Source organism: Halteromyces radiatus (assembly GCF_025201355.1).
Source record: "Halteromyces radiatus strain CBS 162.75 chromosome Unknown BX664scaffold_2, whole genome shotgun sequence".
Lineage (NCBI taxonomy): Eukaryota > Fungi > Mucoromycota > Mucoromycetes > Mucorales > Cunninghamellaceae > Halteromyces > Halteromyces radiatus.
The window spans coordinates 3,015,181-3,041,839 of NW_026251688.1; the positions used below are offsets into that span (position 1 = coordinate 3,015,181).

At 33.8% G+C, this 26,659-nt stretch overlaps 7 protein-coding genes and 1 non-coding gene across 8 annotated transcripts; 5 read left to right on the plus strand and 3 right to left on the minus strand.

The window, feature by feature from the left end:
- Positions 1–151: 151 nt before the first annotated feature.
- BX664DRAFT_378167 (putative death-receptor fusion protein-domain-containing protein) lies at positions 152–10,291 on the minus strand (the record flags this gene model as incomplete). The annotated part of the gene is made up of 26 exons (XM_051548814.1): positions 152–413; positions 499–643; positions 729–967; positions 1,031–1,151; positions 1,223–1,285; positions 1,357–1,494; positions 1,573–1,662; positions 1,811–2,069; positions 2,133–2,418; positions 2,505–2,853; positions 2,940–3,086; positions 3,184–3,382; positions 3,452–3,765; positions 3,856–4,093; positions 4,197–4,484; positions 4,582–4,696; positions 4,818–5,810; positions 5,905–6,181; positions 6,285–6,521; positions 6,593–6,724; positions 6,819–7,089; positions 7,176–8,130; positions 8,208–8,396; positions 8,892–9,182; positions 9,261–9,666; positions 9,764–10,291. 26 exons carry the CDS (start codon positions 10,289–10,291, stop codon positions 247–249), a joined length of 7,437 nt encoding a protein of 2,478 aa, XP_051403518.1. The 3' UTR covers positions 152–246.
- Positions 10,292–11,258: 967 nt separating this feature from the next.
- BX664DRAFT_326019 (T-complex protein 1 subunit eta) lies at positions 11,259–13,578 on the plus strand. The gene is made up of 4 exons (XM_051544136.1): positions 11,259–11,328; positions 11,542–11,695; positions 11,803–12,088; positions 12,200–13,578. Exons 1-4 carry the CDS (start codon positions 11,311–11,313, stop codon positions 13,413–13,415), a joined length of 1,674 nt encoding a protein of 557 aa, XP_051403519.1. The 5' UTR covers positions 11,259–11,310; the 3' UTR covers positions 13,416–13,578.
- A 152-nt stretch (positions 13,579–13,730) lies between these two features.
- On the plus strand, positions 13,731–18,363 carry BX664DRAFT_326020 (armadillo-type protein). The gene is made up of 16 exons (XM_051544137.1): positions 13,731–13,928; positions 14,078–14,159; positions 14,221–14,359; positions 14,424–14,582; positions 14,644–15,320; positions 15,402–15,709; positions 15,790–15,840; positions 15,930–16,038; positions 16,143–16,838; positions 16,942–16,991; positions 17,062–17,151; positions 17,238–17,350; positions 17,413–17,561; positions 17,641–17,751; positions 17,819–17,995; positions 18,061–18,363. Exons 1-16 carry the CDS (start codon positions 13,839–13,841, stop codon positions 18,186–18,188), a joined length of 3,129 nt encoding a protein of 1,042 aa, XP_051403520.1. The 5' UTR covers positions 13,731–13,838; the 3' UTR covers positions 18,189–18,363.
- A 417-nt stretch (positions 18,364–18,780) lies between these two features.
- Positions 18,781–21,476, minus strand: BX664DRAFT_326028 (PPPDE putative peptidase domain-containing protein). The gene is made up of 9 exons (XM_051544138.1): positions 21,209–21,476; positions 21,067–21,144; positions 20,905–21,010; positions 20,716–20,838; positions 20,183–20,639; positions 20,032–20,107; positions 19,707–19,940; positions 19,512–19,616; positions 18,781–19,420 (listed from the first exon to the last, which is right to left on the minus strand). The coding sequence occupies exons 1-9, from the start codon at positions 21,297–21,299 to the stop codon at positions 18,810–18,812; spliced, it is 1,881 nt and encodes a 626-aa protein (XP_051403521.1). The 5' UTR covers positions 21,300–21,476; the 3' UTR covers positions 18,781–18,809.
- A 33-nt stretch (positions 21,477–21,509) lies between these two features.
- BX664DRAFT_326036 (uncharacterized protein) lies at positions 21,510–23,578 on the minus strand. Its single transcript, XM_051544139.1, has 5 exons — positions 23,078–23,578; positions 22,677–22,987; positions 22,068–22,590; positions 21,770–21,994; positions 21,510–21,623 (listed from the first exon to the last, which is right to left on the minus strand). Exons 1-4 carry the CDS (start codon positions 23,544–23,546, stop codon positions 21,981–21,983), a joined length of 1,317 nt encoding a protein of 438 aa, XP_051403522.1. The 5' UTR covers positions 23,547–23,578; the 3' UTR covers positions 21,510–21,623; positions 21,770–21,980.
- Positions 23,579–23,937: 359 nt separating this feature from the next.
- BX664DRAFT_t28 lies at positions 23,938–24,009 on the plus strand. Its single transcript has one exon. It is a non-coding gene; the product is annotated as a tRNA-Asp (tRNA).
- Positions 24,010–24,576: 567 nt separating this feature from the next.
- BX664DRAFT_326037 (uncharacterized protein) lies at positions 24,577–25,280 on the plus strand. Its single transcript, XM_051544140.1, has 3 exons — positions 24,577–24,826; positions 24,916–24,957; positions 25,018–25,280. The coding sequence occupies exons 1-3, from the start codon at positions 24,606–24,608 to the stop codon at positions 25,202–25,204; spliced, it is 450 nt and encodes a 149-aa protein (XP_051403523.1). The 5' UTR covers positions 24,577–24,605; the 3' UTR covers positions 25,205–25,280.
- A 110-nt stretch (positions 25,281–25,390) lies between these two features.
- Positions 25,391–26,311, plus strand: BX664DRAFT_326041 (uncharacterized protein). Its single transcript, XM_051544141.1, has one exon. It carries the CDS (start codon positions 25,396–25,398, stop codon positions 26,146–26,148), a length of 753 nt encoding a protein of 250 aa, XP_051403524.1. The 5' UTR covers positions 25,391–25,395; the 3' UTR covers positions 26,149–26,311.
- The last annotated feature ends 348 nt before the right edge of the window (positions 26,312–26,659 follow it).

A 26,659-nucleotide genomic window follows, 5' to 3' on the forward strand; every position in this document is an offset into this window, starting at 1 on the left:
CCCTATGATGATGATGCTGTTGATATGGCGATGATAAGCTAGACGATACTATGATGATCTGTAATGAGTGCAGGACGATGGTTGAGAAGGATATATTAGGAAGACACAGCGTTAACCGAGAGTGAATAATGAGGACGATCATAATGCGAGTGGCTGAAATAAATAAGTTGTCATTCTTTATTTTATTTTATTTTATTATTTAAAAAAAAAAATCTATTTTCTATGTATGTATCTATCTATTCTATACTATTCCCGAAAGTCAGGGGCAATAAGAAACATGTTGTAAGTTGGTTTATTAAATCGTCGTAAGAATTGATGTATCTTGCCCGCTAAACCAGATTCGCCGTGAAGTTGTTGCCATAATAAAGGGTGGACTGATTCTTCAGTAACGTTGTGTAATGCTGATTTCAATTCTATGATCATCAAGTGAGAAAAAAAAAAGAAGTTTGTTTTCTATCATTTCAACACATTCCCATCATCTTCTCTATCTGTATTTACCTTTTGTCAGAGGTACAAAGTCAGGAGCTAGCTCAGGTAATTCTGCAAGGTAATCATAAGAAAATGTCATTGTCAACAATAAACGATAAGCAACCAAAAAGAGGGTTGGTCGAGAAGTGATGCCATAAGGACCATGTTTCATAATCTACAAATGAATAAATAAAAAAAAAAAGAGTAAGTCGAACAAATATTTGATCCTCTCTATTTCCTCTTCTATTTTTTTTTCTTACTGAAGCTCCAGAAGCAGGTTCCAAAAGTCTACAAAAATCAATCAGTTGATTGGCTACGTCCATCATAAATATAGATTGTTGTTGCATAATTCTTGAAAAATCTGCTGATTGATGATAATGTAATTGATCCAAATCCACTGCTGCCCATTGAATATCAACCATATCTTCCTTATAGATGTTGGGGTTTTCCTTTTCGAACAAAGCTCTATGACTTGTCAATTCATCATGCCACACAGATCCTAAAACATAGAAAGGAAAGTCAGATAAAAATAAGAGTTAACTTCATTTTTTTTGAAACTTACGTAACTTCCCAACCCCAATCAGGTTCTGTGTAAGTACTGTTTGAAGACGAGCAGGATAAACAACACGAATAGTAAGATGTCGATGAATAAGTTCCACAGCTCGTTCAGGATGTACAGGTGCCTAATAAGAATAATGAATGAACTTTATATATAATCTTTCCCTTTTCTAAGACTATAAGTCATATGGCTTACCACAAGTTGCAATGCTTCGGAAACAATAGTAGCCATATTTTGTCGAATATCAATGTCGTCATCCTATCGAAATAAAACACGTCAAAATCAAACCTACTAATAAATAATATATGTATATGTGATATCAAATATACCTGTAATAATTGAATAATCGCCAATTCAGCTAGAGTTCTTGCACCATCAGCTTCTTCACCTAATTGAATGGTATGCATAAACAAATGTTTGGCTGTAAATTCTATAGACTTGACAACAGCCTCTCGTAACGGCAATGCCTGCATCAAAACAAATAAACAAAAATTGTAAATTAGGAATCCCACTTATTTTTTGTTGACAGTTCATTGACTTCTTACCACTTCCTTGTTACTATATTTGACCACATATGTACTCCATGTTTTTAAACAGCTTTGTACAAAATCATTGTTCAGTGGACTCTGTAGAATCTATAAAAAAAGAAAAAAAAAAAAAAAAAAAAAAGGTCAAAAGGAAATTCCATGTTGAGTGCTTCAATCTTCCTCCCTCAACCCAAAAAAAAAAAAAAAAAAAAAAAAAAAAAAAAAAGAAAGGTAGAAAAAAAGAATAAAAGAATACCTGAGCAAATAAGGCACCAAGCAAAGGAAGTACCGATTCAGTCACCAAAATAGATTGACGTTTCGTAAAATGATCAAGCAGTTTATTCCAGTATTGATCCAGAGTAAAGTGGATAGAATTGGAATTCTGAATTGTTTCTTTTGGATAAGGAGAGGACTTGTTGAGATTCATAAGGAACTTAGCAGCAGTTGCAAAACAATGGATATTATCTTCACCATCATATGTTTTTTGTATCAATTTGTGTTGAAGTGTGGTTATACTATAAAATCATCATCATCAAAGTCAGTACCATTATTCACTTTGCTCTTTTCTTTTTACTTACCCCGAGATCTTGGTTGAGTTATCTACTTTGTTAAAGTAAGTCATCAGTTTGGTCATGGTGAGTAATCGTACTTCATAATCAGGATCATCAAGAAGATACAAGATACTAGGTAGTTCAGAAATTCCAAAGTTCAAATGACCCAAAACAACTACATTTGCCATAGATTGTCTTGCCAAATAGGTACCGATAAGCCCCACTTCAGACTTGGTTTGAATGGTTTCGTTACAATAAGAGAGTACGAATCCTCGTAGAGTTTCAAAAGATTCATCCGACACTGAAATCAACTCTATATACATATATATATAATTATTCAAATAGAAATAAATGAGTATGACCGTTCCCAAAAATAGTCGTAAATGTTCCCAAACTTACCATCAATCAATACTGATGACCTGTCTTCGAAAATCCATTTACAGTCCAAGAAGAATTCAGAGATAATATCCAAAAGTAAAGCCTGAGAGATTTCATTCAATTGATTCGCTACAGACAAACAGGAAACGATGACACCTGGAAGTGATTTGATGAGTTTCAATAGAGTGTCTTTTGATGTTGATCCTTGATACAAATGACCACGCAATAAGAATTGGACTTGAATCAAACGACCATGGATTTCATTTTGTGTCAACTTTTCATCCCATTCCAACAAATCCGCTATCATGACAACTAATGATACAGTAGAAGAAACCAGTGGTACCAAGGCTCGAGCAGCCATTTCCCGAGTCTGTGAATAGGAAATGTAATATCAAAAGTGAGTTTGCATTTGTTTTAATACACAATATCTGTATATATAATTAATTAAATGCCTACCTTGAAAATTGAACTTCCAGCACAGGATAGAACTAGAGGAATAAAGGGAGCCATAGAAAGTGCATCAGTAGCGTCATCCATTACTGAAGGCCGCAATCGAGAGAGCAAGGTTAACATAGGATATAGACCAGGATGAACACTATCAGCCTAAAATGTCAATTAAATGAATCAACATCGAATAAAAAAAAAATTGGAAAAAGAGAATGAAATCAGAGCAATACATTTCAATTGCTGGATAACATACCATAGATTTTCCGAAAAGTTGATCTACTGCATTTGCTAGTTCTTTCAATAGATAAGAATGAAGTTTTGGGAATCGAGTAAAGAATTCTTGTCCTGTCAAATTGTTCACATTGCTATGTTCATCTCTTGTCTTCTTGGTACCAAGTGTCCTTTGTAATAAAGTGGAAAATAACATAACAGCACAGTTTCGAATTGCCCAACTAGGATCAAAGTATAGAATATGAATACAAAAGAATCATGTATCTGTTTTCACTTCTTTTTTTTCCTACCTTGATGATGAGAATCCATTGATGGCCAAAAAAAATCCGTCAGATGCATATTCCAAAACACGGGTGCCAAGTTTGGAATCCATAAATATAGTTCGCATGATATTGTAAGCATGTACTTGTGGGAGATCTACTCTTTGATCAGCATCCATAGGAGGTTCTTCGCCTGCCAATTTCAAAAGTTGCTGGAAAGTTTCGCCCAAGAGTTCTTTTTTGGTGACAGATTCACTACTGACAATGGCAAGTATACAAAGAGGTAAACCCGCACTACGTCGAGTGATGGAAATGTTGCTTGAAGTAAGACTTGACAGGTTTTCCTAATCAAAGAAAGTATGATATAAGCACATTTAACCTTTTTTTTTTTTTTTTTGGTTAACAAAATAGTGAATGAATTAGACCTATATTACCTTGATCCATTTATGTGGTAAACTATTCAATGTTGAATCTTGTGATCCCAATAATCTTGAACATAAAGATACGTACGTAGGATAAACAGCAGAAAAAGCACCACGATGACGAATACTGGTCAATAATGTTCGAAGTAAACTGCCACTCTTTTCCAAATCCACAAAGGTCAACAAAGCGTTCCTGTCTTGTCGATTTCTTGCGAGGGGAACTTTCACAATGATCACTTCTAATAAGGAACTAGATACAATATTGTAGAAAGACATAAGAAAGAAAATAAAGCCATTAGTTCTTTTCCATTGCTATTTTCCTTTCTTTTTTTTTTTTTTTTTTTTTTTTGTACCTTGCTTCCTTGACAGCACGCCAACAACAGCTAAGAATAACTTGATGTTTGGGTCCAAATTCTGCATCCAAATTTTCAGTGTCTTGGCCAACGATATCGGTAATTGTTTCATCCATTTCCTTGAAACAAGCTGGTACATTTCCTTCAGGAGATGGGTTTGATAATACATCCATCACACTATCGCAGACAGATTGAATCAACGCCAAAGTACGAGCATGAATATCTTTCCATTTTGCTTGATCAGCCATGATACGAGAATCCTGATAATCTACTTCACGGAAAACATATCTAAATAAGAAGAGGAAGAAAAAAAAATGAGGTAAGCTTATTTGTAAAAGGGAAGAGTGAAAGCAGATTTGTATGTATATCTCTTCTCCTCACTTACTGTAGAGCCAATAAGGTCCCATGCATAGGATGATGTTGAGCAGCTAACAGAAGATTTGATTTAGCGATTTCGATCTGATCTTCAAGCATATCTAAAAGTCGATTGGTAAAGATAACTATGGCAATGGAGAAATCAAAAAAAAAAAAAAAAGAGAGAGAGAGAAAGAAAACAGATGAATTAAAGAAAAAGATTGTATTATTCGATTTTCTTGTTCTGAAATTGATAGTAGTAAATACCTGCAGCTGAACCTTGATGTTGTTTCTTCTTAGCACCACCTCTTTTTTTCTTCTTGGTCAAAGTCAATGAACTACTTTGCTGAGGATACAAGTTGAATTCAAGACCAGTCACATACTTGGTAAAGATCAATCGGAAGATCATAGCACCACTATCACTTTCACCAGCGCGAGTACTGACGACATTATTGAGTCCCCACCATAGAAGATCTTGAACATTTTCTTTGGACGTGACACCAGGCAATGGACTAGGGAACTGACATAGAATATCAAATGCCAAATTGCGATTAAAATCATAGGAGTCCATCAGAGTATCAATCAACAGTTTGGCATTACGAGGAGACGCCAAAGGGATTGTGAATGGGAAATCGGATGTTGATCCATGGATACCTATTGTTGTTGATGTTGTTGAAAACGTTGTTGCTGTTATCTTATCATCATCATCAGAGATGGACATGTCATTATCGTTTGCTGACGATTCAGGAATACCGTACACCTTAACCAGTATATTCAAAATACGTAATGCTGTAGCCACCCGTTGATAAGAAGCACCTGGATAGAGTGAGTTGGCAACATGATTATTGAGCCAATAAAGGAATTCCTTGCCTTGTTGAATAGTTTGGCCCACCTTCTCCATTTCCAATTGAGCATCAGTGATTTCTTCTTCTGGTCGCTTTTCATTTGTTGCTTTCTCTACAAATGTCATATGAGATAAATAGATTCGATATTGAGCATAAATATTTCCACGAAGTCGAGTCAATAATTTGGTAAGATGAGCACACAATTTTTGTCGGAATTCAGGGGAATTGCAGTTCATGTTAAGAGGTAAAAAGTACTTGATCATTTCCAGTTCAATGTCGGTCACTACAGCTGCGCCTTTTCGAGATTCACATAAGAGTCCAAGAGCATCAATTCTAATTTGAGGATCCAAATGGTAAGCCACCAATTTCAAAGTACTAGCTGATACTTTTCGAGAGTCCTTCGTTTGTTCATCTTCTAAATCATTGAGAGAGAGAGAGAAAAAAAAAGAATACATAATTTAATTTCAAAATCATAACAACTAAGAATATATACGTATATATCCCTTTACCTCTTGTATACAGACTACCGTCCACGATATCCAAACTTCGAGCAATCTTTAGAACAGAGATAAAAGCATGTAAACGATATTGTTGATCTAAATTGGTCCAAGCTTCATGAGTTGTATTGTTCAGAATATCCATCAAATACCAAAATGAATCAGTATTCGTTTTGAATAAAGGCTGTAAGATGAATCCACTTGCATTTTGTCGTAATATGTCAGACGAAGAAGTCAAGCATCGAAGCATTGGGATTGCCCATAAGATAACCCAGCGATCAATCAGGATCTGTAAGGAGTATTGTTAAAAAAAAAAAAAAAAAAAAAAAAAAAAAAAAAAAAAGCTGTGAGTGATTCTATCATATCTTATGTCATATTAACTATAAACTGACCTTGGTTTCTTCATCTTTTCCTATCAACTTGATACTTTGACCTTTTGATGGTTTACATGAAGGGACTGATTCCAGTATATATCGATTGAGCAGCTCCAGAACGAAGCCGGCGATTTGAGACGACAAGCTTAAACTATCCATAGCACGTAAACATTTCCAGACCAATTGGGGTTCCAGATCAAAATAGACTGCCGTTCCCAACTTGACAACCAACATTGTCATCAAAGCATATTTCACCTAAACAAAATTAATAAAAGATCAAACATTAAATCATCGTTCTGGCGTATTTTTTTATTTTTTCCTTTTACCTTTCTGTGCCAGTCCATCATCAGCAAGTTTTTCAATAAGTTCAATAGATATTGTTGATGAACTTCTTCTTCGTGGAAGTAAGCAGCCCTAATATCCAGAATAGCTAGGAGTAATTCGAAAATCATGCGAACCTTTTCAACAGATAAAAAAAAAAAAAATGTTCGAAAGTAAGTATAAAAAAAAAGTAATACGACCTTTTTTTTTTTTTTTTTTTTTACTATTTACCCGATGTTGTAGTGAATCGATTGGATCATCCCAGTAATTCCATACAAAATGAATCAATATATCAACATTTGAATTTGACAAAATCTTGGAAGCATCATAAACATCATTATCCTTCTTTTTGTTCTCAATCATCATGTTCTTCAGTTCCAGTAACCACGTAGACATTGCTTCGAAAGCTACTACTTTTCCTTGAGAATCACCGCTATCCATCATACAAAAATATTTCGTACCAACAAAACAAAGACCAAATAAATGATTGACACCTTCGTAACTATGAAAATTGAGAAATGCATATAAAGAATGTTAGCCTCTCTTCTTCTTTTTTGATATATTCTCAGAATAAAAGATTGATTTTACCTTTTCAGATGACGGATAGGCAATTCCGGATCACAGGGACAGAATAAAACTTCTTTTCGAACAGTAGAGATCATACCACGAATAATAAATAACATTGGTGCATCCTTTCCTTCCCAACCAGTATTTTCTAAACGTGATGATGAATTGATTCCAAAAAGAATGGACATATGATTGGCAGCATCAAATGATTTTCTTTCAGTATCCACAAAAAACCAACCCAAGATCCAATCGCGAACAAAAGAAGCATCCTTGCCAAGGTTCATTACTGCCCCGACTGCCATACCTGCTACTTGACAACAGTCTTTCCCATAAAATGAAGATTGAGTAATAATTTTCAAAAGAGCATTGGTCAACTGAGACAGTAAAGATACATAAGGATTGTCATCCACCGTCGTTTTCGCGTCAAGGAGTCCACCAAGAATTTTTTCAGTTGTATCCGATCGAGTCAAAAGAGACATGGTTGTCTTGACCAAATAATGAACATTGACAACAATTTGATCCATATTCCTGTCCTTTATCGTTGTTGCTTTTTCTAATAGTTGTTGACATGATAAAATATGTCTCACGAGATATCGAAGTGTCAGTTCGTATGTGTTAGTAATCAGCTGGCGGCCAAGTTCGAAATCCAGAGTCATGTGAATGGTCAATGACTTATGGGCAAAAGCATTATTGTCGCTGTTGTCATCACTTATATCATTATCCATCTTTGTCAAGTCGCTTTTCTCTTGTGAAAGGTAATCAGTGTAAACATCGATCAAGGTGGAGTCGTTGGTGTCATGGACAAATAGCTGAATAGCTTCAAGAAGAGGAATAAATAAACGTCGTGTGTTGTTTTCTGAAGCATAAAAATAGCCCAATGCAGCGATAGGGTTAACTATAGATTTGACAAGATCGACGATAACTTGTTTGGTTTTGTCACTGTCTTTGATTTGGCCACTAGCTTTCAGGATTTGAACTATAAATAACAGATACAAGTTATTAAATGATATATATATTTAAACTATCTATTTCCTTCTTTTAGCATTATATTACCTATTTGCTTCAAATATGAAGATTGTGTCACCCAGGATTGATCTTCCCCATTGATGAGACTCGTCAAAGCAACCACTAGAGGCAAATCAGCGTGTGTTGACAATAAGCTTTCTTGCTTTTCTATCACTTCAGTTTTCCATTTGGTGAATAATTGTGAAGGAAACTTCCCTGACTTTTTCCCCGAAGAGACTTTATCAGGCATTGAAAGGTGGATATACAAAACAAGAAAAAAGAAGAAAAAGAAAAAAGGGAAAAGGAAGGAAGACCATGAAAAAAAAGAACACCAAAAAGTTCAAGTGGCTTGAATTCAAAGTCAGAGTATAAAAATGGCAACAAGATAAAATATTTGGTTGTTCCATATTTTTATTCAATCTTCTATATTATAACAAAGGTACAAGAAATGAGAATAACAATAGAAATGTAATTGAAGACAGTCCATGGAGTTCTGTTATTTTTTTTTTTTCAAAAAAAAAAAAAAAAAAGGTCATAGTATACTAATATAAAATATGACTACTTTGATTTGGATGGAATCCTAGATGTGATCTGGTAGTGTAATTCTTCAGCAGCAGCAGGATTGGCAACCTAATGTATATAAAATTGTTAATCCATATCACAAATATCTTTCTTTTTCTTTTCTAAATATTACCTTGAGAGCATAGTTAACTAATTTTGTATCCATAGTACCATTTTCTTTCATTTCTGATTCGAATCCAGCAAAACGCACAAATCGATCTTGCATAATAAATACTTTCATTTCAGCGAATAAAAGGAGATTTAAGATCAATCTGTATACTGAATCAGCCCGCATCACTAATCTTGCCTGACTTGATGTTGTTCCAGAAATTTCCACATCCTTGACATTGATACGGAAGGTGCCACTTCCTCGTTCCTTCCAATTATTGCTAGTCGTATCCAATACAAGTAGTTTTGCTTTGGTTTGGTAAACTGTATTTTCATCTTCTTCACCTGTCCTGACTATAAAAAAGGAAAGAGAAGAAAAAAGAGTAAATTAATATTGACTAAATAATAATAAATCCTATTCTCTTTGCTTACTTTCTGTTGGCTTTATTCCCGGTACCTTGATCTTATTTCCTTCACCAAATGTATGTTCTCTTTCTGTATTGTCGATATTGTTATCTTGATCTTTATCTTCCTCTTGCTGATCATTATTGTCTTGTCCATCAGGATGTTCTGAGCTTGTAACACTTGAAGCGGAACCAGCTGGCGATAATGCTGACGTTGTTGAGATGACCTTTGGGAGAGCTGATAAAGCATTAGGACCGCCACTAGCTGCCATTGCAAAAGGTGAAGAAGTAGGTGCATTCGCAAATGCGCCAAAAGCTGATGTAGCTTTGTTTGAAGGAGATGATGTGGAAGATGAGAAACTGCCAAGACCACTTGTGGATGACGGTGTAAAGGATCCAAATGAAGAACCAGAAAGACTAGTAAATGAAGTTGCCTATAATAATAATAATAAAATAAACAATAAATCATTTATGGACTTCACTCTTTCTTTCGTTTTTTTTTTCTTTTTTTTTTCTTTGTTTTTTTTTTACCTTTTGGGTAGTTGTAGTAGTTTGATGAGAAGTTGCCCAACCTTTTGTTCCAAAACCTGAAGTACTACCAAATGTGTATTTTGATTTATCTTGTTGAGCATTTGCTGCTGGTATTGTTGTTGTTGATTTTTGCTTTTGATTATCTTCTTCTTCTTCTTCTTCGGCAAATTCGCTCCAATCATCAGTATCACCATTTTTCTTGCTTCCAAATTGAGTGTATGTTCTTGTTGGTTTACTACTATCCGCTTCCTTATCATTTTTATCCTTATTTTCTGTAGATGATGCAGCATCCAAACTGCTGGTATCTGTGGTAGTTGCTATGGTTGATGTAGGTGATCCATTCTTTGTATTGTCGTCAAGATATTGTTGCTGATGTTCACTATCTTGTGTATCAGATCCTTCTTCATTAATTGTACCCATATTTTCATCCTCTAATTGTTGTGAGTTTTCAGTCATATTATCATCCAAACTTTCTGTTGATTTATCGGTAGTAGACATATCTTTCATATTTTTACGAATAGCAGTCATAGAGTTGGTTCTACTGGGACATTCATCGTCGCGTTTACTATCAATAAAAAGTTATAAATTATAAATCCAATAGTAATAATCTATTTCTTTTTTTTTGTTTTATTTATTCTTTTTTTTTTTTTTTTTTTTTTTTTTGGTTCAGAGACTTACGTCTTTTTTGGTGCAGACACAGAAGGAGTTTTATCGGTTTCAGTCTTTTTTAGATAGAAAGAAAAAAAAAATTAATATAAACTTTGATTATCCAAATAAATATATAATTTCAATTTCTTACCTCATCTTTGGGTGGTGCTGTAGGTTCAACAGACTGAGCTCTTCCTCGCTTTTTTGAAGCAGCATCATCTACAAAAAAAAAAAAGAAGAAGAGTTACAGTATTAGTTTGGTAATTCAAAAGCTTTTATATAGATGACTTACCGACATCATATAGTGAATCGGGTGGTGAAGACATTGATAATTGTTTTAATTGATTTAGAAACAATATATGTTATATAGTTATTGAATATAATAAATACGATTCAGATATAGAGTAATATATGTATCGAAAGAAAACGAAGGAAAAAAAAAATTCTATTGAACGATTTGTTTTTTGTGAGAGAGAGAGATGAAAGAGACGGTGATTAAAATCTGTTGATGTCCGAATTGGTTGGTTCCTGCTCACAGTCCTGGTGACCTTTTTGATGTAAAACCAAAAAAAAAGAAGGTCTCTGTATACTTATTAATATATTGAATCCATTCCATTTTTGGATTGGTTAGATAATATGAATCAATATCAAATTTGATAGAATGATATCCTTTTTTTTTTTTTGTACTTGACATTTCATGACTGAAAAAGGCAATGAACAGAGTTGAAAAGAGTGAAAATGAGAGACGCGAGTTGAAAGGCCGCAAGTGACGTGTAATTTGATCAAGTATTGGAAACTGCCAAAAAATCTAAAAAAAAAAAAAAAAAAAAAAAAAAAAAATTCTTCTTTTCTCTTCATCTTTCCCGATCGCCTTTCTCGATATTTAATCACACTTAACCATGTCACGTAACATGATGGTAATTTAAAGAAAAAAAAAATGTATTTTTTTATTCGAAATTCGTTTTATCATCTTTCCTTGTTTACTCTTACGCGTGTGTTATGTCATCTAACCCATGTGTAACGACCAAGACGCAAAATGACAAATAAGCAAACGATGATCTCCTTTTGACATATCATCAGATGACGTATATTAACTATTTATTTTATTTTTTTTATATTATCTTGAATAGCAACCTCAAATTATCCTCCTTAAGGAAGGCACAGATACCTCTCAAGGCAAGGGACAACTTCTCTCCAATATTAATGCTTGCTCTGCTGTAGTTGATACTGTCAAAACTACTTTAGGTCCAAGAGGCATGGATAAACTTATGGTAGATGGTCGTGGTGAGTTGGAATATATATATATATATATATATAATAGAATGAATGATAATCCAATGTGAGTTATTGAAATATATTGACTAAACCTTTTTTTTTTTTATTTCTTATAGGCCAAGTGACTATTTCTAATGATGGTGCTACTATTATGAAACTCTTGGATATTGTTCATCCTGCTGCAAAAACATTGGTTGATATTGCTCGTTCTCAAGATGCTGAAGTGGGTGATGGCACAACTAGTGTGGTTCTTCTCGCTGGTGAACTATTGAAGGAAGTCAAAGGTTATATCGAAGAAGGTGTCAGTCCTCATGTTATCATCCGTGGATACCGAAATGCTGCAAGATTATCTATTAACAAAATCAAGGAACTTGCTGTCAAAATTGATAAAAATAATGATGAGTAAGTAATTATTTTATTTAAAAAAAAAAAAAAAAAGATGTTCATTTACGTCATTCTCTGAATAACCCCCTTTCTTTTTTTTTTTTTAATTGTTGATCAAATCCATGATAGAGAATTCCGTGATTTATTATCCAAATGTGCTGCTACTGCTATGTCTTCCAAATTGATTTATTCTCAAAAAGAATTCTTTACCAAGATGGTTGTAGATGCTGTACTTTCTTTAGATCAAGAAAGTCTCAATGAACGATTGATTGGTATCAAGCGTGTACCTGGTGGAGCTATGCAAGAATCATTGTTGGTCAATGGTGTTGCTTTCAAGAAAACATTCTCTTATGCTGGTTTCGAACAACAACCCAAGTCATTCAAGAATCCCAAGTTATTATGTCTTAATGTTGAATTGGAATTGAAAGCTGAAAAGGACAATGCAGAAGTACGCGTTGAAGAAGTATCAGAATATCAAGCTATTGTGGATGCTGAATGGCAAATTATCTTCCAAAAACTTGAAGCTATTGTTGCTAGTGGTGCAAAGGTGGTACTCTCCAAACTTCCTATTGGTGATTTGGCAACTCAATACTTTGCTGATCGAGATATCTTTTGTGCTGGTCGTGTGGCTAAGGATGATATGGATCGTGTTATTCAAGCTGTAGGTGGTTCAGTACAATCAACATGTACTGATTTACGTCCAGAACATTTGGGTACTTGTGAATCCTTTGAAGAAAAGCAAGTAGGTGGTGAACGATTTAATATTTTTGAAGGTTGTACTCAAGCCAAGACATGTACTTTGATCCTTCGTGGTGGTGCTGAACAATTTATTGCTGAAGTCGAAAGATCTTTACATGATGCCATTATGATTGTTCGTCGTGCTATCAAGAATAACCTTGTAGTTGCTGGTGGTGGCGCTACAGAAATGGAAATTTCGAAATATCTTCGTGTACATTCAAGAACTATTGAAGGAAAACAACAATTGATCATTGGAGCATTTGCAAAGGCTTTGGAAGTCATCCCTCGACAATTATGTGATAACGCTGGTTTTGATGCCACTGATATTCTCAATAGACTTCGAATGAAACATGCTCAAGAGGGTGGTACCTGGTTTGGTGTGGATGTCAATAATGAAACAATCACTGATAATTTTGAAGCATTTGTATGGGAACCTGCTTTGGTCAAGACAAATGCTATTGCTGCTGCTGCTGAAGCTGCTTGTTTGATCTTATCAGTAGATGAAACTATCAAGAACAAAGCAAGTGAACAACCTGGTGGTGGACAAATGCCTCGTGGTGGTGCTGGTATGCCTGCTAGAGGTCGTGGTGGTATGCCTAGACGTTAGATTATTCTCCTTTTCCTTCCTTCATCTCAACATTACCCTACACATACTTTTTTTTTTATATATTATACTGTTTGCACCTCTCCTTTTTGTTTTATGTCTTTTTTATATTCATTATTTTTCCATATATCAATAAAATAAAAATAAAAAAAAAGGATTATTCCGGCATCATAATTTCAGGTACATATCTATTGTTCTCTCAGTGTTAGCAAAAAAAAAAAAAAAAAAATTACGTGTAACTTACTTTTCGTATATTCTCAACTGTACAGGAACAAAGTTTGATCTCCGTCAACTCGCGTTTTTCTTTCTAAAAAAATTTTTTTTATTTCTTTTTTTTTTTTCTTTTATACTTTTTACGTGTAATTCTTCCTCTGATTCCATATTTTTATTCCCATTATTTATTATTACCCTCCTGAGCAGCATATAATGGATCAGAATTCTATATATCAACTCTTTGTTGCCACGTACAATCCCGACCCCAATGTGCATAAACAAGCTGAACTTAGCATTCGAAGTGTAAGTGGTCAAATAAAAAGGAAATATCATATATATATAGCTTAAAAGGAAAAAGAAAAAAAAAAAAAGAAACTTTGATAGTAATATAATATATATATATATTTGGATTTCAATTATAAAACTAATATAACCTCTTTTCTTATTTCTAGATTGAAGCTCAGAATGGTTTCCTTCCTGTAGTGTTACAGATATTCTCCTCTGAACAATTGGAATTAGGAGCTCGTCAAGCTGGTAAGGAAACAACATGTCATTGTTTTCATTATTAATATTTGGATATTTTATATATATATAGCTGCCATCTACTTCAAAAATCGCATTTATCGTGCTTGGGAACGCGGTAACAATTCATCATGTCCTATTGGAGAAGAAGACCGAAATATTGTTAAACAAGGCATTCTTCATGCTTTAGTTACTGTACCAAATGCCGTTCAGTAAGTTGACTATTTATTTTTATTCATATATATAAAAGAACTAATGGTCATTCTTTTCTTTTAGAGTACAATTGGCTACCTCTCTCTATACTATTTTGGATAATGATTTTCCTGATCAATGGCCAAATTTTGTCAATGAAGTCCAATCTTTCTTATCTTCAAATGATGCTCGACTCATTTCTGTTGGTCTTCTTGCTCTACGTGAAGTTGTCAAAGTTTATCAGTAAGTCATGACAAAATCTCGACTATGTATATATATATCCTAATTATACCATTATTTACAGATGGAAAGATACGGAACGACGTGAACCTCTTCAACATATTATCGAACTCACATTTCCAACAGTTCAAGGAATATGCAACAATTTAGTGACAATGGAGGATCTTGATGCAGCAATAATGCTGAAAACTAGTCTCAAAATTTATCATGCAAGTATTCAAGTGGATTTACCAAAATCATTGCAAGAATCAAAATCACTGGTACCCTGGGGAACACTCTTTTTACAACTGATTGAAAAAAGGATTCCGATGGATTGCCTTCCAGAAACAATAGCTGAACGGGAGGCTTATCCTTGGGGAAAGGCAAAAAAGTGGGCGTATCACTGCTTGAATCGACTTTTTGGAAAATACGGAAATCCAGCATTATTACCTCCTGGAAGTGCTACTCGCTACAATGGATTCGCCAAAAATTTTGTTAACAATTTTGCACCGAATATCATTCAAGCATACCTCACACAAGTGGACGGTTGGATCAAGAAGGAACTTTGGATGTCTAATAAATGTTTGATGTTAACAGCAGCTTTTTTGGATGACAGTATCAAACATAAAACTACATGGCAAATTATGAAACCACATACAGATGTCTTGGTTAGTCAGTTTATTTTTCCTCAACTTTGTATCTCTTTGGAAGACGAACAGCTTTGGCAAAACGATCCCGTTGATTATGTACACAAGAAGATTGGTAGGATATAGAAAAAAAAAAAAAAAAAAAAAAAAAAAAAAAAAAGCTACTGACTAGGTTTCTTTTTATAATTGATCATAGATCCATTGGAAGATTTTCATTCGCCTCAAATCAATGTTACCAATATGTTGATTGATTTAGCTCATCATCGAAAAAAGCATACGTTTATGGGGATCCTTGGATTTATCAACAATGTTTTGATGGCCTATTTGGAAACATCGGAAGGACAGAAAAATGGACGTGAGAAGGATGGTGCTTTGGCTATGATCGGTTCCCTGGCGAATGAAATTCTGGCCAAGAAATCACCAGTTGCTAATATGATGGATGCCTTTTTTGTTACCCATGTGTTTCCAGATTTCAAAAGTCGATTTCCATACCTTCGTGCAAGGGTAAACTTGATAAATATATATATATATATATATATGATTACTGACTTTTTTTTTCTTCTATGTACATACATATATATTAGGCATGTGATATTACTAGAAAATTTAGCAATCTAGATTTTTCCAGCGAGGAGGTAACATGAAAGAAAAAGTAGACGAAATTTATGGACAGGGATGATAGAAACATAATAATTGATCTCGATTTATGGGAATATTGATATAGAATGTGCTTATTTTGTATGAAAATGTATTGGAATGTCTCCGGGATTCCGAATTACCTGTCAAGGTCCAAGCTGCATTAGCTTTACAACCAATGATTCGTCATGAAACTGGTAAAATAGAAAAAGAAGAAGTAGAAAAAAAAATAGGTTGATACTTTGATATAATTTGGTTTGCTGATCCTTTTATATATATATATTCCAATCTTCAATAATAGTTCGTAACGCCATGGAACCTAGTCTACCATTCATTATGCAAGAACTGCTCAATCTCACCAATGAAATCGACGTGGATATCTTGGCAACAGTGATGGAAGAATTTGTCGAAATATTTGCCGTTCAACTTACACCTTTTGCTGTCCAACTATGTACTCAACTACGTGATACCTATTTACGAATCATGGAAGAAATTTCTCAAGCGAAAACTCAAAACGGAAATGGCATTGAAGGCGGAGGCGAAGATGAAGTGTCATTTAATGGAGATATAGATGAACTCAGTGATAAGATGATGGCTGCTATGGGCGTTCTCAAAACGATTGGAACACTGATTCTCAGTTTGGAAAGTTCACCTGAAGTGCTACAACAATTGGAAGATGCTCTTTTGCCTGTGATTACGTATACTTTGGAAAACTCGGTGATGGATCTTTATGTTGAAATCTTTGAAATCATTGATTCTTGCACCTTCTCTGCCAAACGAGTGACACCTACGATGTGGGGTGTGTTTGAACTAATCTACAAAGCTCTCAAAGATACCACGGTTGACTTTATGGCTGTACTCCCTCCTCTCGACAATTACATCTCCTATGGTAGAGATGTGTTTATCGCTCATGAAAATTTCCAACAGATGATGTTTGATATCATTCAAATGGTGATGAAAGGTGATCACTTGACTGAGGAAGATAAAGTATCTGCATGTAAGTCAAGAAGAATGAAAAACAAATCGCAATTTGACAGTATCATGAATTAGTCATCTCTTTTTTTTTTTTTCTTCTTCTTCTATTCGTTTATATTACAAAGGCAAACTGATGGAATCTGTCTTACTGAACTGTCGTGGTCATATGGATTCGGTAATCAATGAAATGTGTTATACGCATAAAAAAAAAAGGTACTAATCTACTAGTAACTACAAATCAATAGTATGTGATGCCATTTTTGAATCTCGCATTCCAATATATCTTCACGGGTACTATGAAATCATTAGAATTCAAAATTCATTGTTTAGAGGTGGTAAGTGAAAAGAATATACTGAGAGAACGATGACCAATAGCTAAGCAGATTACGTATTTTTTTTTTTTTTTTTTGGGAATGTATAGGTCATCAACTGTCTTTACTACAATCCAGCATTGACTTTACGTATACTTGAAGATAATCACTGGACACAAGGTTTCTTTTCTCTTTGGTTTGGTTTACTCGACAAGTTTTCAAGGTAATAACAATGAAACATATTTTATATTCAATGGTGTTGATCATTATCATTCTATTTTTCAGAGTACATGACAAGAAATTAGTGATTGTTACTTTATGTGCCATATTGGAATTACCATCTGATCAGATCCCCCACTCTCTCCAATCAGGTTGGTCTCATATCCTCAACAGCATCATTATGGTGTTCAAGAGTTTACCAAAGGCCATTGAAAGTAAATCTTAACTTATATAATATATACATATACATATATACTAACATTGACTCGTTTTTTTTTTTTTTTTTTTGAAAAGATCGCGAAAACATGGAAAAGTTATATGGTGAAGATTATGAACAAGATATTGAAGAATCAAGTGGATACGATGGAAGTAGTACTGGTGATGATGATACGGTTGAAAATGATGGTAAAGAAAAAAAAAAAGCAATGTATAGAAGCAAAAGGTTCAGTTGATTTATACATTTATTAAATAGATGAAGATGTTCATGATGAAGATAATGAATACCTCGAATTTTTGACCCAACAAGCTGCAGCTCAAGAAAACGATGGATTAGAATTTGATGAAGAAGATGAAATAGAAGAAGAGGTCTTATTTGAATCACCTTTGGACGAAATTGATCCATATATCAAGTTTGATGAAATCTTCAGAAGTAAGTATTTTTTTTAAAAAAAAAAAAAACCCTCTTTTCATTATCTCATTGTTATTTTTTCATAGAATTACAAGGATCAAGTCCAGAATCGTATACGCTCCTGACCAAGGATTTGGATGGTGAAAAACAAGATATGTTGCTTTCCATATTGAATACTGCCGAACAAAATCGAAACGCTTTATACCTTGCTTAGTGACCACTTTTGTTTTGGATCCTTTATCTCTGTTTATCTCTATTTATTAATTTATTTATTTATTATTGAACTATCTATTACCAGACTGATGTCGAATCTTTATATCTTTAATTTTTTTTTTTTGTCTACGTAGCTTTATAATATATATTGGAATAAAACATACTATGATCTCTTTTTTATGTGATTGTTTTTCTCCTATGGCATGGATGCAATAAAATAGGTTAGTGACGATTTATGCGCATGAAGAAGGAAAAAAAAACGGAAGATGGTGTGTGATTTCTCATGATAATCCTACTAATGGAAAATTTGACACAATGATCAATAATGGATTATGTTGAAACTATCAAGACGACTTTATTAAGAACATGACTACGACATACTATAAGTAAAATACACGACTAGTACCAATAAAAGAATCATCATGACATCACAGATATGACAGAGAAAAAGAGGAAGAATGAGTCCAACCAAACCAAAAGAAACTATCCAAAAAAAAAAAAAAAAAAATACTTGTTGGGTCATTGTCATGTGTATAAATCGTATATCTATCCAATTGTATCATAATAAAAAACAAACACATAGAATAAAAAAGAATTCTAAAACTGTAATTCATTTTCACTTTTATTGATCAACACTTTTATCAACCATCAACTTGATATCACGCGCTAATTCTAAAACAGGAGTGCTGGTAATAATCGAGTTTGTTTTCTTTTCATCCAAAAGACCACGGATATCCAGAGCAGATAAAAGATCGCCTAAAGAGCTCCCCTGAGGAGAAAGGAACAAAAACTTGGAGATACAGGCCAACAATCGATGTGTAATTTCTTGATCAGTTTCCTTGGTAAGCGCATCCATCACAGCACTCATGATTTCCACTTGCCAATCATCATCTTCCTGTTCAGCCATTCCAGCACTACCAGTGAAGGAATCACTATTTTCTTCCTTGCGTAATCTCTCTGCCATCACGACTGTACTACAATTGAAGGCCAAAGATGCAGCAGCCTGTCGTACTTGAGCATCCTGAGCTAATAAAGTGGACACCAAAAGTTGTGTAAGACTACTACGATGTGAGGACGCTAAATGAGAAGTAAAGTAGGTAGTGACAAGTACTTGGTGGGTAAATAAATTGCATGCTAGCCGCAGAATCATTAACCATGTTGCTTTAGGTGTTCCAGATCCATCTGTTTCATTATCATTTTGTACTGTATCCATCAAGTGAGCAATTTTATGGCCTATGTTCAAAATATAAGAATCATGTTCGAAAAAAAAAAAATCAATTCTTATGAATGATCATCGCTTACCAAAGAAAGATATTCTACTTACAGTTGGTAGTATAATAATTTCCTGCTTCTTTGGTCAAAATAAGAGATCGAGCTATATCCAATAATGGAAACTGGTGTGCCATTGGAAGTTTGTCTATCAAAGTATCTAAAATAAAAAGATTAAAAAAAAAAAAAAAAAAAGTATCAATATATTGTTTCCATTTTATTTGCGAATTTCTTCTCTCTATTATTTTACCTAACAGTCTCTGCCATTGTTCCATATCCAAGATTTCTTCTTGTTTTTTCAATAGTACATCCTTTGCAAAATTCAATGTCGCTAATTGATGTTCATCCAAATGTATTCCATCTTCCTTCAGATAAGTGTGTAGTTTTTCCAAAATCATGTCGAGTTTCCCAAAATTGTTATATAATATAGGTTGGTTGGATGGTTTGCATACTTGTCGTAAATGAAGAGTTCTATGTGGATGAGCTAATAATAATAATAATATATATGTAATTAATACTGAAATCCTTTTTTTTTTCTATATACTCAATTACAGTGTTTCTATTGATTTACTTACGAGGATAGGCAGTAAATAAAAGAAGTTCAACAGATGACTTTAATTCACTATAATTGGCACCACTAAATTCAGATATCTAAATGACAAATAGAAAGAGTTTAATCAATGATGAAAAAAAAAAAAAATCCTTCAAAAGAATATGATGCGTTACCTTTTCACCTTTATGAAAGAACATAAAAGTAGGAGTAGATCTAATTTGATATTTTGCACCAGCATCAAAAGCAATAGAAGTATCTACAATAATACCCAAAACATGAAGGGAGGCAGTACCTTGATTTTTATCTTTGATCATTTGTTCGAATTCAGGTTTGATAACGCGGCAAGGAGGACAAGTAGCAGATGTGAAGAAAACAGCAACAGCAGTATATGACTTGATAGCTTGTTGTAACGATGATAAATTGTTTGCCTGTTGGATAGATTGCTGTGCTACTGAAGAAGGAGCACCAGAGAATGCAGAAGAAGATACGTCTTGTAACATAGATAATGATTGTGCATTTGGAGTTGTTGCTGAAGTCGATCCATTGGAAGTGGAAGGCATTGTTGTTGATCGTAGAGTTGATTTTCCAAACATATTCTCTATCATTGGTAAAAGTGATTGTCCGAACGGCCTACTCAAATGATTCATTTATTAATAAGAGACAATCACTTTTCTTTTTTTTTTTTTTTTTTGATATATGAACTTACGTTCGCAAAAATTCAGCAGGCAGTTCAGTAATATGACTGGGAATGGATGAACCAGTCAAAAATTGACATACGTCGTTACTAAATGTATTGCAGTTGAAGTCTAGAAGGTGATATTTTTCAGCCCTAGTATAAAATAAGATATATGATTCAGTTCCTTTCGATTAGTATTCTAAACCCATGTAAACTTACGTATATACTGAACGTTGGCTGTCAATATATTCTGTGAATACTTCCAGTGGTAGAAACGTAGTACCCATGTCAATAATATCTAATGGTTGACCATGATGAGTGGTTCCTTTCAAAAAGAAAAAGTTAGAAAGGAAATAAAAGAGAAATATATAATTGATTTACCAGGTTTATCAACTAGAATCCCTTGCCCAAAATAAAATTCTTGACCATAAACAACGATCGATGTATGCCAGATACCATCTATAATATATTTTGTATATATAAAAAGTCAGGATAGTTTGAATCGTAGTAATGAACTAATTACCTATTTGCTTTCCAGTAAGAGACAAAGACATTTGCTTTGCCATGCCTTGTGATAGATCATATACATAGAGTTTAACAGGTTCCCCTGACATAATAACAGGAAAGATAAAAACGAGAAGAAAAAGAGCGAGAGAATATCAACTGAATGACCTTTTCCATTTAATGGGATTTCCAAATCCCGCTTACGTGTATGCCTTGATATGGAAACTTCTACATATTTCTGAAAAGAATCCAAAAACAAGAGGAAACGATTGTGGATGAGAAAGGACTCCTAAAAAAAAAAAAAAAAAAAAAAAATTCTCTTTTGATTTATCTTTGAGTTAAATCCATTCCATTGATTAACAAGTTTTTTTCCATCCATTGAAAGCTTCTTATCATCTGGCATAAATTAAGTATTGTCGTCGTGGAAATAGTACCTGATAATGATGGTTGATTGATTAGGTGGTAATGATTGAATGATGATGGTTGAGTGATGAGGACAAATACAAGTACAGTAAACATCATTAACGATTGTCAAGTTGAATAAAATAAAAAACTTTGTTCATATAAGACTAAATATTACCATATAATATACGTATATAAAGAAAGGGTGACCATAAGCGGTTTTTTATTGACATGTAATGAATTAACAGAACGGAGCTGTGGATGAATAGTACTATTGTATGTATAAGAGGAAACTATTGTCACTGGATCTATTACTATAATATGTGTATGTAAGGTTGTTGATGGTGAACAAGGATGAATGGGAGGATTCATATTAATCAGTCCATCTACTATTTTTTCCAACCTATAAAAAAAAAATATATATATAAGTAAATAATTGACACTAACGTACTCTTTTTTTTTTTTTATTGAATTACCAGCATTCAATTGCATCAATGTTAGAACAGCATCCATGGGGTATTCCTGTTTTTTGCCAGAAGAGTTGTCACCTTGTTCCGTTGATACTGGTTTTTCCTCTTTAGTTGTAGTTCCATTTTCATCACTGGATTCTAAGGATTGTTTACCGCTACCTTCATCCTCTTTCTTGATGCTGGTATTATCAGTATTGTTAGTTTCTGGATCATCCACTGGTGATGTTTGCTGTATTTTTTGATCATCCGCTTCCACAGCTGCTACAGACGTTGGTGATGACTGAGATGTTGTAGACGCTGCTGATATCCCTGACGTTGTTATTGCTGTTGATGCTGTAGCTGCTAGTAACTCGGCCGCTGCCGCTGCTGCTGATGCTGCTGCTGTTGCTTCATCTGTACCTGTTTGATTGCCATCAGTTGGTAATTGTTGTGATAAATCGGATGACTGAGAAGTGGAAGATTCAGCCATACCTTCCATAGGCTGACCATAATCCATAGGAGGTGTAGGTAGTTTGCTATTTGTAAGAGCCTAAAAAAAAAAAAAAAAAAAAAAAAAAGATAAGTATATAACAAAAGTCGGCATATTTTGAGTAATAATAGAAACCGGGACTTTACCAGATTCAATTGTTCCAATATATGACGCTGTAAATCCGGAGGAATGTCCAAGATCTTTGAAGCATCAAATACAGCAGGATAAGCAGCAAAAGAATGGGCAAGATCATCGGTTGCAGTTTGTTGAGGCATAGTTGAATGTGGTACACTGAGCACATTGTTGACTACATCTTTGCGTCGTTCCTTTTCCCGTCGTTTTTCTCTTCGTTTTTCAAATTCTTCTTCTACCCATTGACGTTTGGCTTCACTATCTTCTTCTCCAAAAAGTTTACCTGCCCTTTTGTTGACTCGACACCTAAGATCATTATCCTTGTCTTTAAAAAAAAAAAAAAAAAAAAAAAAAAACATTTATTTAGTAAAACAGAATAGAAAAAAAAAAAAAAAGTGAATGCAAGTGGACTTACTTCTTTCTTCATTGTGGATTCGCCATTTCTTTTTTCGTTCTCTGTTCGCAGTTCTAATGCTTTCCCGTTTAGCTTCGTCAATGTCCTTTTGTTGTTGTTGTTGTTGTAAAGTTGGAGCCGGTGTTGATGAAGGCGAAGAAGAAACACCTACTGCTGCTGCCATTGCTGCTGCTGCTGCTGCCATCAAGTTTTGGGACATGCCGTGACTGTCGAAGGCCATCATTGCTTCGTGTAATTGCTGATGATATGCTTGACTGTTGAAAGCCGGCTGTGTGGGACTACTACTAGTCACAGTGGAGGTGGAGGGACTTTTTCTTTGTTCATTGTCGGCGGTGCTGTTGGGCAAAATTGTAGTGTTGTCGGAGGCAGAGGGAGAGGTTATATTTCCACTTTCTTTTTGCATACATGGACTTGAGATCGATTGGTTTTGTTGTTGTTCATCTGATTTAATAGTAGTTTCGTCAGCCATGACTATAAATTGGAGAAGTTTTAAAAAAAAAAAAAAAAAAAAAAAAAAAAGAGAGACAAAAAAAAAAAAAAAATCATTCAATAGAAAGGATAGGCGGCTTTTCAAATTGTCACACAAACTCTAAGCCAATCAAAATCGATTTATAAGTGCGGAAGAAAATTATCTTTGTAAAATTCTTCTCACATTTTCATTTTCTAAAATCTTTTCATCAAAGAAGATAATCTAATATAAAAAATCAGATATTTTGTTGTTAAATATTAATGTTATATAATCAACTTGACCTTTTTAACATAATTATCTTACAAAAATGTACAATATACTATGTGGTACAATAATTGAATCTCCGCCGTTTAGATTTATAATGGAGTTTTTGGTCTACAAACATATAACTTCTCAGATAGTATAGTGGTAAGTATCCCCGCCTGTCACGCGGGAGACCGGGGTTCAATTCCCCGTCTGAGAGCTTCTTTTGCTATTTTATACTTTCGTTTGGAATTGACCAATCAGAGACGTTCTTTACTTTTTTGGAAATTGTATGTAACATGCAAGTTAAAAGATTTTTTTTTTTTTTTCCTCAACAGAAGTATTCAGTGTGATACTAAATCAAATATTAGCATTGATGATCGATACCAATGAACATGGACTCTTTTTTTTTAAGAATACAAGAATTAAAATACTTGATATGGATGCATGATTAGATACAATAGTTACTGTAAGATTGATGATTAAAAAAAAAAAAAAAATAGGATATATCAAAAGGAGATGATGATTAATTAAATAAATGATTAATGACAGATTCAATCCATTGATTTGTAATAAATAAAAAAGAAAAAAAGAAAATAACGATAACAATGATCCAAAACCATTTGTTGAAGTTTTCGCCTTGTAACTTACAAGTTGTAAGGAAGGTGTTCTTGAATCAAAGGGTAAATATTCATTCACCGCTAGAGAAAAAAAAAAGGAAATGTATTTCTTTTTCTTTTTTTCTCTTTTCTTTTTCTTTTTTTTTTTTTTTTTTTCATCATCTACTATTTTTTTTTTTTTTTTATTCCATCCATCATGTCCTTGAATGTTAGTGATCCTGCCATTACTGAAGCTTACGAAGATGTGCGTGACGATACAACTGAAACAAATTGGGCCTTCTTTGACTTTGCTAATGGTAAACCTGACCGTCTCAAGGTAGCTGGATGTGGAACTGGTGGACTAAAAGAATTCATTGGTACACTTCAATCTGATGTGGCTGGCTGGGGCTATGTTCGTTTGAACCTGAGTAACGACGAGTAAGATGATGGTGAATAATAGGGGGTGGAACGTTCTTTATGTTCATCCATTCTCATTAAATACTTTTTTTTTTTTTTTTTTTTGATAGTTATTCCCATCGTGTCAAGTTTATTCTAGTACCTTGGTGTGGGTAAGATGAATAGTATTGTAATAGAATAATCGCATGATAACTAACTAGTGACTGAAATAGTGAATCTGTTGGTGTGATGCGACGTGCAAAACTTAGTATTCAAATTGCTGAAGTCAAGAACGTAATACGCAGTTATCATATTGAAGTACCTGCTTCTCACTTGACTGATCTGGAGGAACAAGATATTATGACTAGACTGCGAAAAGCCAATGGTGCCAACTATGATCGACAACTTAGTAACTATTGATAGATGACATATATTGTTAGAATAGAGTTAGATCGATTGATTTATATTTATAATAAAAAGAAGTTATATATTGTGATTTTGACCTTGTGGAAGACTGATTTAAAGTCGGGCGTTTTTTTTTTTTGTCTTTTTCTTTTTTTTTTTTTTTTTCTTTTTCTTTTTTTTTTTTTTTTTTTTTTTGTCATCATTGGATGCCTGAATTGATTGTGTATCTAGAACCTACAAAGTCCACTCCTTTACAACAATGTCTAAATAATATTCTAGAAAAGGTGGCACCTGAGTACTATTTATCAACAGCAACCAAGTATCCTGTTCATATCAGCGTCACAGGGTTTTTTACAGTGGACACAATGGCTGATGTGGATTTTATCAAGGACACCTATCACAATATACTGACTTCCAAGTTTCCATCTGGAGAACATACGCCATCAACAATCTTCATCAATTCGGCTCCATTGCTTGTATCAACTCCAGCTCAAGGCGTACAACATCAACAACAAGAAGAAGAAGGAGAAGATAGGAAATCGCATGCTTTATCATCAAAACACCTTTTACTTCCTGTGGAAATACCAAAGGAGCATCATGAACGTCTTATGAAATGCGCGCAAATTATCAACAATCACTACTACAACAATGGAAAAGGAAATATGATGATTCGATCTAAACGTATAGATCATATCAGCTTGGCTTATTGGGACGAACCAAATGCAACAGAGTTTGAAACAAATCAATGGCTTCAATGGTCCAACGGATCACAAGTTGGAATTATGATACAAGATATAATCAATCGATTGAAGGATCTTTTGGATGATGATACTGACAAATATATAGCAACAAACTTGACAGCTTGGGATATTGTTTTGTATGAAAGGACATTCAAAGGAACTCATATTGGTGAACGTCATAGATTCAAAGAAATAGCAAGATGGATCGCAACCATCTAGTTACATCATCACTCTTTTTCTCTCTATTTTTTATTTTTATACATAGAAACCATAGAATATAGTATAGTTTAGATAGTTTTGTATACCTAGTTTAGTTTAGCCTTCAGTTTGAAGCATGATTTTTTTTTTCGCGCTCAGAATAAAAGGTTCTTTTTTTTTTTTTTTTTTTTTTTTTTGTACGCTAGCCTTTTGAGTCAAAAGAAAAAACTGAAGTTGAAAAGTTGACCATAATTCAGTTTCTCACCCTTTCTCTCTCTCTTTACTTTTGTTTTCTTTTCTTTTTGATTACCATTTGTTACTAGACAAGAAAAAAAATAGTCATGTTCATTGCGCGTTCTCTTCGATCCAAGGCTCCCAGTAAGTACTTCTTTTTTTTTCACATGTATACTCCTTTTATCAAGACAAAATTCTACTTTCACTTTTGACACATACAGATACACATACACTTACACACACACACATATAGATATATTTGATATTATACACTGGTTAATTCTTTTTTTTTTTTTTT

What these genes read in the sequence shown, in the direction of transcription:
- BX664DRAFT_326041 (XM_051544141.1), top strand. Translation starts at nt 25,396, where the DNA reads ATGCCTGAATTGATTGTGTATCTAGAACCTACAAAGTCCACTCCTTTA.
- BX664DRAFT_326028 (XM_051544138.1), bottom strand. Translation starts at nt 21,299, where the DNA reads ATGTCAGGGGAACCTGTTAAACTCTATGTATATGATCTATCACAAGGC. An exon ending in ACAATGGCAGAGACTGTTAG is followed by an intron (nt 19,617 to 19,706) that starts GTAAAATAATAG and finishes TTTTTATTTTAG; the next exon opens with ATACTTTGATAGACAAACTT. An exon ending in AAATTATTATACTACCAACT is followed by an intron (nt 19,421 to 19,511) that starts GTAAGTAGAATA and finishes TTTTGAACATAG; the next exon opens with GCCATAAAATTGCTCACTTG.
- BX664DRAFT_326019 (XM_051544136.1), top strand. An exon ending in ACTTATGGTAGATGGTCGTG is followed by an intron (nt 11,696 to 11,802) that starts GTGAGTTGGAAT and finishes TATTTCTTATAG; the next exon opens with GCCAAGTGACTATTTCTAAT. An exon ending in ATTGATAAAAATAATGATGA is followed by an intron (nt 12,089 to 12,199) that starts GTAAGTAATTAT and finishes AATCCATGATAG; the next exon opens with AGAATTCCGTGATTTATTAT.
- BX664DRAFT_326020 (XM_051544137.1), top strand. Translation starts at nt 13,839, where the DNA reads ATGGATCAGAATTCTATATATCAACTCTTTGTTGCCACGTACAATCCC. An exon ending in ACTGTACCAAATGCCGTTCA is followed by an intron (nt 14,360 to 14,423) that starts GTAAGTTGACTA and finishes CTTTTCTTTTAG; the next exon opens with AGTACAATTGGCTACCTCTC. An exon ending in TTCCATACCTTCGTGCAAGG is followed by an intron (nt 15,710 to 15,789) that starts GTAAACTTGATA and finishes CATATATATTAG; the next exon opens with GCATGTGATATTACTAGAAA.
- BX664DRAFT_326036 (XM_051544139.1), bottom strand. Translation starts at nt 23,546, where the DNA reads ATGGCTGACGAAACTACTATTAAATCAGATGAACAACAACAAAACCAA. An exon ending in AATCCACAATGAAGAAAGAA is followed by an intron (nt 22,988 to 23,077) that starts GTAAGTCCACTT and finishes TTTTTTTTAAAG; the next exon opens with ACAAGGATAATGATCTTAGG. An exon ending in TATTGGAACAATTGAATCTG is followed by an intron (nt 22,591 to 22,676) that starts GTAAAGTCCCGG and finishes TTTTTTTTTTAG; the next exon opens with GCTCTTACAAATAGCAAACT.
- BX664DRAFT_326037 (XM_051544140.1), top strand. Translation starts at nt 24,606, where the DNA reads ATGTCCTTGAATGTTAGTGATCCTGCCATTACTGAAGCTTACGAAGAT. An exon ending in TTGAACCTGAGTAACGACGA is followed by an intron (nt 24,827 to 24,915) that starts GTAAGATGATGG and finishes TTTTTTTGATAG; the next exon opens with TTATTCCCATCGTGTCAAGT. An exon ending in ATTCTAGTACCTTGGTGTGG is followed by an intron (nt 24,958 to 25,017) that starts GTAAGATGAATA and finishes TGACTGAAATAG; the next exon opens with TGAATCTGTTGGTGTGATGC.